The 11,434-nt window shown below is 42.1% G+C and overlaps 1 protein-coding gene across 1 annotated transcript; it reads right to left on the reverse strand.

The window, feature by feature from the left end:
• Positions 1 to 6: 6 nt before the first annotated feature.
• Positions 7 to 8,613, reverse strand: LOC121852062 (poly(rC)-binding protein 3-like; the record flags this gene model as incomplete). The annotated part of the gene is made up of 9 exons (XM_042346176.1): positions 8,545 to 8,613; positions 7,925 to 7,948; positions 7,758 to 7,790; positions 6,540 to 6,656; positions 5,501 to 5,632; positions 3,272 to 3,400; positions 2,592 to 2,669; positions 1,743 to 1,784; positions 7 to 35 (listed from the first exon to the last, which is right to left on the reverse strand). Coding segments are annotated over exons 1-9 (653 nt in total), but the record flags the coding sequence as incomplete, so codon positions are not given.
• Between the last annotated feature and the right edge of the window lie 2,821 nt (positions 8,614 to 11,434).

Consider the following 11,434-nt stretch of genomic DNA (forward strand, 5'->3'; position numbering starts at 1 on the left):
GTATGCTGCATAGCCAGCTGATGGAGCTTGGTCAACTGCAGGGAGGGACAGGGTGGAGTGTCGGGTGTGGGGTGCAGGGTTGTGTGAGGGCAGGATGGGGGTGGGTGGTGGGAGCACAGTGCAGGGCAGGGTAGGGTCAGGTGAGGGGAGGGGTGTCGGGTGAAGGATGTTGGGAGGCAGGGGAGTGCAGAGGAGGGGGACACGGAGTGAAAGAGGGAGGGAGAGATGGGTCGGGGAGGGGGAGATTAGAGCTAACAAATCAAACGGAAGAAGATTACAGAAACAGTGCAAACTGGAATTAAAAAAAAGGATTAACGGTGTTATCACGGTGGGGAGGAAAAGGGAGGTTGAATTAGGTTGTAGTATCGATAGGTTGGAATCAATGATTTGGGGATGTCAATATGTAGCAAAGGTTGGAGAAATAAAACTGGACTAGGACACAACAACTCAACGTTAAACTGTCTAAAAGTGATATTACCCAGCAGTACCTTACAAGGACATACCACCGTAAAGACAGTAGCTGGACCACAGCAGATATTAAGATTTTTCAACATCTGCTGTGCATTCCATAAAATTATTTTGTAGAAGGTAAACAAAACAAGAAACCACACCGACATGTACAGCACTTGCTTTATGAAATTGTATTGGTGTGAGAGAGGACATTGGCTAATATGACTGTTAGACAGTTTTTTTGTATCTAAAATAGCGCTTTGGAAGTTTATTGCCATGCAGTACTTCAAAAGTTAGTGCTGGGTAGCGGGTTGGAGTACTGGTAACAGTAAAAATGAAATCATGTACCGGGTTTTGCATTGTATGATGCATGTAATGGGCAGAAGCAGCTCCAAAAGAATCGTATGCCTTTTGCATGCTGGAGAGCCATGGTGCACACCCATACATATCTATCCCTAAGCACGAATCCTGATGTGAAACGAAACGAAAATTATGTTTTTAAGAGTACAATAAGAAAAAGTATTTCATTTCTTTTGTGCAGCTCAAAATACAGAAGTGATTTGCACATTAAAAAAACGATTTGCATAATTCATAAACTGATATACCGTAATAAAAAACAACTCCACAGACATTTCACATTCTGTACCATCACCACAATGAAACACCTGAATGAACATTTGTATACTTCAGACAAATTGTTAAAAGACTTGAGAGCAAGAGACTCCCAATAAGTTACGTCTTCCTTCCACACGTACTATTAACACCAAACAATGAGCTTGACGCAAAGCGTAATTACGCTTAAAAAAAAACACAATGCAACAAGAGAAAGCCTGCACAGCCTTTCAGTATCTTGGGCTGACGTTTACATGTTTATACATTTGTAAAGTCATAATAATACAACAATTACAAAACCAACAAAACTTTGAATCACAACAGCTGTTTATGTGATGTATAATAAAAGACTGTCTTTAAAAAAAATATCAGATTGGTGATTATTGCCTTGTGCTAAAAAACTAAGCTTCAGCATCTACTATGTAACATCGGATGTAAAATTCGGCAAACAACAATAACTACCAGACAAACTTACAATACTCTCTTTTACTTATTCGGTCAAAACTTTTTAAATCAATAACAAAAATATAGATTACAATTGGCTTGCAACAAATTAATAAATTAACTGCAAACAGTTCAATCAAACACCAAATGCTGCATGGACAGCAAATGCATACGTCACAGGTGGCTGCCACTGGCTGATACAAATGATCTGTGAAATGTCATCAGGAAGGACTCACATCTGGGTGAGGAATGGCATATTGTCCCTGAATGGTGTACGCCTGGAAAACATTAACGCAGAGACCAAAACTGAGAAGATTATAGTATCAAACCTCGCATGATATTAAACAGTGCACCCACATTAAAACCAGACTAATGGATATGGCCGTAATCCATACCACAGAATCAGATCTGCACAGACTTCTCATGTGCACGTGAGCGGCAAGTCTCGTGCATGAGGCAAACATTCACATTTTAGCTGTTTCTTATGAGCATGAAAACAAATCACTTTCTTTCACCTTTTACATATCCATGACATTTTAAAGCATTTTTTTGGAAACGAAACGTCTTACTTGAAACAAGCACATGCGTAGCTTAAAACAATTAACTTATTGGCAATTTAAATAATTCACTCTTTGCTACTCAAAATAAAACAGACCAACAATAAAAACGAAACATGATCAATATTTTACATTCATTAGCTTACATGTCTACAGGTAGAGAGGGTGATGTAATCCGTTAGCTCAAAACATTACTGCAATTTTAGTAGAAATGTAGACATGGAGTGAACTTGTTTGTCTCCATACAACAGTTTACAAAACCCTCTATGCCGTCGTTACACATTTACTTACACATTTTCTTTCATTTTAAACTTTTTTCCGTTAATTTATACGAGCAGCAGACCATTACTTTTTGAAAAACACACATATCAAAAACAGACAAATAATAAAGCTTTAACAAATTCAATGACATTTCAAAAAAACAACGAGTAAAAAATGAAGGCATTGGGAACTAACTGTGAGGGCTGGCGGGTGGTGCGGTAAGACGGCAGGGTTGCCCGCGTGAGCAGCGAGGCCATCCGGCCTTACCTGCCCGCCAGCGAAAATCACCGGGGCGGAAGCGGCCGGCTTGGGCCGGTACGGGATGGTGGCACCTTTAGGTGGGGACTGAGCAGGGCAAAGAGGGCAGTACGTGTGCAGGGTGGGTCAGGGGTGAGGGTGGCACAGGAACAACATGGGGTGTGGAGGGAAAGGGAGTGGGGGTGGTGGGGTTTGAGGTGGGGTGCAGTGGTTTGGGGAAGAGGGAGTGGGGTGAAAGGACAAGGACAAAGGGGCAAGTGAGGAGTCCTTTGAAGGTGTTGTCTATTGCAACAAAAAAAAGATGCAGGGAAGACACAATCTTGTGAGGACATTTTATGATCTCATACGGGAAAATGGACGTAAAAACAATAAACATAAGCGTCTCGCAGAGTTACCTCACCAATGTTTTAATGGCTATAAAAATGATTGACTACAATTATTAAAGTGGAACCTGGCTAAACATTGTTACGGTCATGGGAATTTTCTCATTCACTTCATGTCGGTCAGACAGCGATTACTTCACAAATATTGCACGGGTAACCTCGCACGGCGCAGACAGATTATTCAATCATCTTAAGAGTGCAATTGCAGCATCGGTCCTAAAAGTCTTAGAATAAAAATTACAATTCTACCACAGACGTCAGCCTTTCATTCCGAGAGTGCGGGTGACTCGCTGCCGTGGCCATTACCTCCAGCATGACCACACAGATTTGCCGCACACATTGGATGATTGCTTCAGGCGTGCCAGAAATTGTGACGGCTCGCTCCGTGGAGTTTGGCAGCAGGTCGCCGGCAACCTGCACCTGTGCCCCTGTCGACTAGAAACACAGCTCAGGATCAACATCAACACGACGAAATAAGATGGACAATTAAAATGTAGTAGAGCTCAAGCAGTCCACCACAGTTACAAGCATACATAAGTAAGAAAATGCAACTGTGTCAAATAATAAACGTTCATAAGTTTTTATGGTTAAATTAATAATTTATTTGTATACTATTCATTTCATGGAATAGTAATGTGGTTGCTAGAACCTTCAAGTTTATGTCCAAGTTTCTTTTGTTTAACCAGGCGACAACCCCGAGACCATGACAGTTTAATTTTTAAGTGACCTGCCAGTATTGGGTGATGATTGCTACATATAATCCCAATCGAGTAATTTGCGGATGATTTTTCAATTGATGCCGACACATAATGGCCTATTCTTGCGAGCGATATCAGGGAATCTTTTAACATCCGCTGTCAAGTGGACGTTGTGTATTGTCACAGTTAATACACACGCAGGAGGAATCAGTGCGGCCGCTGGATTCGAACCGTGAACTTCTGCAATGGGGACTAACGTGCTACCGCTAGGACACGTCACCACCTTAAACCTGAGGACATTCAGACCCCTGGACATGGCGAATCGGTATCTCGCGAACATAATGAAAACACATTCACATTGATGTAGTAGATCAGGCCAACGGCAAAGCCAATGCCCGATCCAGAAATACAAAGGAGACATTACAGCGATACACTCCTGCACTGGATTGTGAAAGTGTAGTTGTTGCACTGCATCTACATCAGCCACACGAAGGAAGAAGATGGAAAATCGATCTTAAGCACTCCACTTTCACCCCAACCATTACTGACTAGCATAACAAAGTATGATGAAATAATGCATGGGGAGGCCTTCATCCAGCAGAACGGAAGTAATATTTATTCGTTTTAATGAATATATATTGGGGCAAATACGAGACAGCTTAAATTACTGTAAATCGAGGAAAGTTTCACCCGAGTCCTCGTTCTATTTTCAATGTTTGGCCCATTGCTTAATGATTCTTTAAAGACATTGTCCAACACAGATTGAATTCTGCAGGTACAACTTAATTGTAGCCCATACCACATTGTCCTGGGAGTCGTCTATACAACTGTGGAAAACTGTCACAGGCACCTTTATCCAGTGGATGCAATCTTCGACGTAAAAAAGTTCCCTCCAAATATCAATTGATAATTCCATTTTGCCTTTGCATACTTAAGTTTGAGGGAATTTACATAAAATTTGTATCCTGTTTAGTTAACCTCTCAGCTTTTTCATGCAAAATATTACATCTCTGTAAGAAAACTATGTCGTCAATATTTAATTCGATAGGCCTTTATCAGGGCCCAGCGTGAAAAACGAATTATGTCGCTCTTATCCAAGATGATGAAAGCCCATTGGCAAAAATGTCATTTATTGCATTTCTCTCCACAGCATGAATTTAACTGATATTCTTGAACGCAATTAAGGCCGTTAGTCAAGCACGCCAAGAACATTCTAATCACCGTCATCGTTGTCACCATTCGTAAAGATTTTTTTTCGCAGTCTCCCTAACATTGTCTGCGCGAAATGCAAGTAAGAATTATGATACCGCTTCTGCAATTTAAACGTGAATTCACTCCCGAGGATGACGACACCGCGTACACTTAAACCAGTTTCACATTACACAAAGCGCTCTTCAAAATGTATGAAACTAATTTTAATGACATTAAAGCCCAACAGGCATTGTATTGACCCATCTCTTCTTTCAAATAAATACTTAATGAACAAATGCATAGCTTTTTTATTTATTAAATTGCAAACGCTCTATATAACTTGATCATATGATGGTGTGGGTAGAGTGCATGACTCACATTTCGGAAGGTTGCTGGGGTCAAATTCCTGTAGGAAATCAATTCAACCACTCTGTGCGAAGTCAACAACGATCTTCGATGGACAGACTGGCCTCGGACATGGAAATGTGGTATTTCCACCATTGGCACTTGGCCACTAATTGCACGTTTGGTTAGCCGATGTTGGTGCACATCTCTGAAGCGCACTGTTAGCAGGCACGTAAAAACGAGGATAAGCAACTGTGGGTCGAGTTTTGTTTCCCCCTCGAGTTACGGAGCAGTCCCTCACCTCTCGGATTTCACGGATCTTGGAGCCACCCTTGCCGATGAGCGAGCCGCACTGGCTGGCTGGCACCACGAGACGCAGGGTGACGGGCGGCTTGCTGGTCACTGTGCTGTTTGTCATGGAGCTGTTAATGTCCTGCCAGTGTGGGTGTGCACAGCGAGAAGGCGGCATCTTACTCAACTACCCAGTGCTTTATCGGTAATAGAAAACATAAGGACGACTCCATTCTGCATGTTCGCATAATAATAAAATTATGATTTTTTGGTAAAGTCACGTAGAAAGAAATTAATTAAATAATAATAGCATACGACGTTTCGATTGCAACACAAGCAACCATCATCAGGTACAAATGAATGTACAAATGCATGTACAAATGAATGTACAATCGAAACGTCGTATTCTATTATTATTTAATTTCTTTCTACTTGACTTTACTGAAAGAACCAAATAACGATTCCCTGCAGTGATGAAAGCTTCAAATCTAGTTTTATTAAAATTATGCTTTAGTCAATAGGCCTCCTGGCTTTTCAGACCAATATTATCCAGCAGAATGTATTTAAGTACGAAAACTCGGGACCGATTTCGACCTTCTGGATCTTATCAGCAGAGTCTGGCTTATTAAACAAAGTCTGATGGGTTACCAGACATTGTTGGTAAGCATACACCATCTAAATGAGGGGCCTTGTGTTCAACACCAAGGTGCAAATTACCAGTCGATGCTTTGGTAAACCCAATAAACAATAGTGCTGTTGTGGTTGAAAGAAATACTTGAAAAAATAAATGACAATAATTCTTACAGGCACTTGGAAATATACAATTCAACAAAATGCCGATGCAATAAAAAAACATTCCTTTTGGATCCTATTAAAATTATCAAGGCTAACCCAATGGGGGTGGCTAAAGCAAGCAAGTACGAGTTTCAAATTCCCATGGAAATCCTTTCGAAGAGTGTTGTTTCGAACTTCTTTCACACACGTACATAGCTAACGGTGCTAATCGGAGGGTGCGGAATAAATGCAAGGGCGGAGGAAACGTTTCGTACTTCTTCAAACTTCTCTGCGATCATCGCGAAGGCCTTGAAGATGGCGTCAGTGGGGCCGGTGATGGTGACGATTCGCTCGGGACACGAGCCCTCGGAGATGTTGATCCGTGCCCCGCTCTGCCCAGTGAGACACGGAGCTCTCGTTAGACGGCACCCTTAAGACCCGAGCTCAACACGCAACCCTCAAGCAGTTTCGTCGCCACACACGTTTTCAGTGGCCGCACGCGGTGTGAGAAGAGCTTTGCTTTATTTTACTTGTAACAGGTTGATGTTTTGAGTTAATTGTGTTTTCCGATATACATGAGCTATGTTTTTTTTTGTAATCAGCTAAGAGTGCTGAGATGAGGTCCACAATTTTGTTTTTCTTGTCATATTGTAACATTAAAGACGGACAAACAATTAAACAACAAAGTTAAAAGCTTGGCTGAATGCAGCAAATATGAAAGCAAACTTCACAAGATTTGCAAATGCAAATCAATTGTATTTAATTAATAAACAATGTAACTGCAGGTAACATGAAAATTGAACATAATTTGCATAATGAGTGTAAATATATCTTGAAATAGAGTTAGAAAATATTAATGTGTTGCCTGTAACTTCATGTTTTGGATAACTTGAGAAGGACTTGCTGGTTACTGCCCTCAGAAAAAAGCACGCTTGATCATTACCAAGAAAGCCATGCCACCTCCTTGTACCCAGTTTACCCATCATTTAATTTGGGCCATGCCCTTGTCAAGCAAGGTTAAAGGAAAACGCCAGAGCTCAGAGAGTCCTTCCAGAATATTCCACAGACAGCATGGCTAGAAGAGCAGTGCTGCTTCATTTAGCAGCGGACAAACCTCCCACAGCGGCCTATGGTTCAAACTCATTCCGCCCTGCTTCATTTAAACATTCCCTAGGAGTAAATTTTATCGACAGCACTTTTTAATTTTGCTATTTGTGTTCAATGACACCTAAAATAATGTTGGAATTTTCATCAATGTACAACATTGAATCGGCACAGGCGCTCCAGGGATTTGGCTGTTGGCTAATGGGTAAATCTGGAGAGACGACACAGGCATTGGCTTCTGCGTGCGAGAGTTTGGGGTAGGTCAGTTCACTATTAATAACCAGAGTGTCCTCCCTTTTATGAAGAAGTGAGTGGTGCAAATGGAAGTTATTGTATATGGGTACAAATGTCAAAAAATGCATAAGAAAAAGTTTCCATACCGACCGTACCTCCTCGCGCATTTTTTTCACCGTCTCCCCTTTCTACAAAAAATAAACATGCAAGGACCTTACATGGCACCAATGTGAACATTACAAATGTTAATTATTTACGTCAAATGAAGTTTCCGGAGTGCAGTGTTCAACTGTATTCGCCAGCATTAGAAACCATCACTTACCTTACCAATGATGCTTCCAACCTCCTACAAAGACAAGAACACACAGCGTCACTAAGCAATAAAAATGTACATTATGGGTAAAGATTACGTGAATAATGACACAATTGGTGAACTAGAGTCTATTAAATATCTATTCAGCTTCTCAAAGCAACGAAGCTCACAAAGAGCAAAGAATTGTCTTTCAAAAAGTTGGAAAACCTTTTGAGATAATTAAAAATGCAGCTCACGTCAGATGAAATCAATGTTACTGAAATTATACTGAAAGGTTATTTTTGTTCTGCTAGATAAAACACAAAATACATGTCTTAATTACTCCACATAACAATTCCCAAATTTTTTTAATAACCACCTTTATCAGTTTCATATATACATTAACAGAACAACAACAAATTAAGGAAATAAAAGTGTTAGCAGAAACCAGGTAAACAAAATAAATAAAAAAATTCTTCTAAAAACTAGTAGACCTGTTGATCGATTTCCAGGGACATGATGAGCCATCATGCGTGACCAGCTGTGAATGTCACACTGCGCAAGCTTTGCTGCCCCCCCCCTGCTCCCCATTCCCTCCCCATGCCCCCAGTGGCTGCCCCCCCCCCCCGTGCCAATCGTCCGCTCCGCACCTTGCCATGCATGAGCAGGCGGATCGTGAGCGTGACACTGAGGCCTCCCTCCTTGCCGCTGCCGTCCATGGCGCCGCCCTCGCCCCGCAGTGCAGGCTGATACCGTCGCTCTCTCCCACCCACGAGGGCACGGGGCTCGGGAAGCTCAGGCACGGGTACACCTGTGGCGACGCGGGCAAGGTGGGTTTGGGGGTGACAACATTCGTCGCATTTTAAGTCGAGAACAACACGAGGCTTAGTGCTGCAAAATAGGACGCGGGCTTCATCGCTTTAGGCATACCAACATCCCCCGTAATATTTAGATAATGGTGCAGCCCTGAAATTACTAGCCTCCATGACTGCCGGTGGAAAGGCCTCCACGAGAAGAGCCCCCACCCCGAGAAGATATTGGCCTACTCTTCCACGCTGGCCAGCCACAAGAATATTTATGGGAAAAGAATGGAAATATTGTGCTTTACTCTTTTCCCAAGATTCTGAAAGGTATTTTGATACATTGAAACGAGCCATAAGATCCCATACTTTGCATCTGACACTTTATTTTCGTAGTCGAAAGCAAATCCTCATGCTCGGGGCATAAACATTTTCATTATCAGAGATATTTTAATAACAATTAAGCCACTGTCTTCTACATTGCCAAACGACACGGTGAAGAGAGGGGGGGGAACAATATGTATTCGTGTCCACGGTCCATAATTAGCCACAACATGGGAATTCGTTTATCAGATCGCAAGGTTAAACAAATAAAAATACTCTCCAGTGACATGAATATGCTCTCAAGTGACATGAATATTGCTTCCATCAGCTGTTGTCCATCACAAGAGGCCGTAGATTGCAACTGGGCCCTTTGCTATAGATGACATACAGCTATTGTGCATTGCCTGTTGCCGATAACCTTTTCAACATTAGAACATTTTGAGCGTTTAATTTTACGGCTCCATAATCAATACGGTACATCTAACCTTTTTCTTGCGAGGAGCATTATTATAAGCTTATTACCACGCAGAGCACATCGTTTTTGTAAAAAGCAAGCGTAAAAATTTGCAACAACAAAAAAAACACTTCCATGTTCTCTCACTCCAGGGACAGCCTTACAAGTGAAACACAACCGAAAGCAGCGATGGCTGACACCTAATTTTCATCTAGGCAACGTACAACATAACAATTCCAGCACCTACAAGGGTTACACAATGCATTCGGCTGCCCCGCTGAGAAAATGCGATTATTAATATGTCAGTGACATCTGGACGGATTGTATTGCAACAAATGTGGAAAGGAGGAAAGAAGACACCTTATATGTTACATGTACGCTTTTGTGGTTAATACAGGGTACATATACATACATACGGTAGAGGTACGAGTATGCTATATATTTCCAAAATTCTAAATCTCCTTCGGTGTCATTAACACAGTCCTGATAATGAAAGTACCTTGAACACACACACACATTTCCACAAAAGCAGATAAAGTATTATCTTGGATCTACCCCAAGAGACCAGGGGTGTAACGGTTCAATACCCCCACCACCTCCTACCGAGCGACGATTCCATTCAGGAATCGCTTCCGTTATTCTCACACACACCACAAATTCGTGATTTCGTTTCATCTGCACATCCTTTCTGTTCACTCCAATGGCCAAAATTAAAACGCAAGGCCAGCATGTAATTTGTACATGACGGTCACAAAACACATAACACCAATTATGTACCGAACGCGCGATTCGACGCACGCATCGTGAGTCTTGAGTATCGAAATTCAAAGTTCGCAGCGCTGTTAAACAACGATGGCGGTGACAGAAGGGGGTGTGGGGGGGGGGACTGCTAGCACAAACTACACACACGCAGTTCACCTGCTTCTAGTCGGAGGCGAAGCGCCGGGGGTTCTCGGGAGATGGGCCACGGTCAGCATCAAAGTGTGCTCTTCTCATTACCATGAGGGTCAGAGCCTCCGCGAGATCCTCGCTGCACGAATCCCGCCGTGTCGTAAAGATGCCCACTTGAGTAAATCCCAACCGTGTGTGTATAATACGGCGCTGTCACACAAAGCAAAGGTGGCTTATTACACCACTCTTTGAAACGAATATGTGATCTTAGGACTGCCAGCCACATCTTTTGGTGGGGTAGTGAGGAAAGGAGTGGCGAATGCAATCAGAAAAGCTCTTTTCTTTTTTTTTCCCTCTCCAACAAAAGCCTGTAGCATAGCAAGGGGGCTATGTTTTCAATTTGCTTCCTCCGATTGGTTGCCTTTAAGTATTCCCAATCAGCTTAGGACGTAGTTTGTTAATCTGGGTAAATTTGAAGCCTCAGATAAAAGACAAAGCAGGGACAACAGCAGACACGTATCAATCGTAGGCAGCCTCGATCTTCGTAGGCACATGGCTGCATGTTTGATAACTATGTTAACTATACACATCGGTATTGCAGCAGTTTGAAACAAAAAAAAGAACCAATTTTATAACGAAAATTTTTATGTTGAAAAATTATTCACGTTTCTTTTTCGTGTTTGGCCACGTGGGGAGTTTTATGCAAAATTTATTGTCATTAACCCTCCACCGCGCAACGAGATTGTCACGATTTTAGATATTATTATATACACGTGGCCAATGTGTTATTCACAAATAAAGCTCCTCCTCAACAGTGGCTTAAGACTTTGCACGACTGAATTCAATATCTACAGACGACGTTTTGCATGAACTGCTTTGAGCTTCAAGTAACGAATTCTGAAATCGAGTGCCCTGCCTCGTACGATTCGCTGTGACATCACCAACTGCCACTAAAAATAAAACATGGCATGCTTAATGGATGAATAGTTTTGGACGTAACACATTATTAGCAGAAATCACGTGGCAGGATTGTGGGGGAAGGTGGGAGGCTTGAGGAAGCCTTTATCCAGC

This window comes from Callorhinchus milii, unplaced genomic scaffold, assembly GCF_018977255.1.
Source record: "Callorhinchus milii isolate IMCB2004 unplaced genomic scaffold, IMCB_Cmil_1.0 Scaffold373, whole genome shotgun sequence".
In the NCBI taxonomy this organism is placed as follows: domain Eukaryota; kingdom Metazoa; phylum Chordata; class Chondrichthyes; order Chimaeriformes; family Callorhinchidae; genus Callorhinchus; species Callorhinchus milii.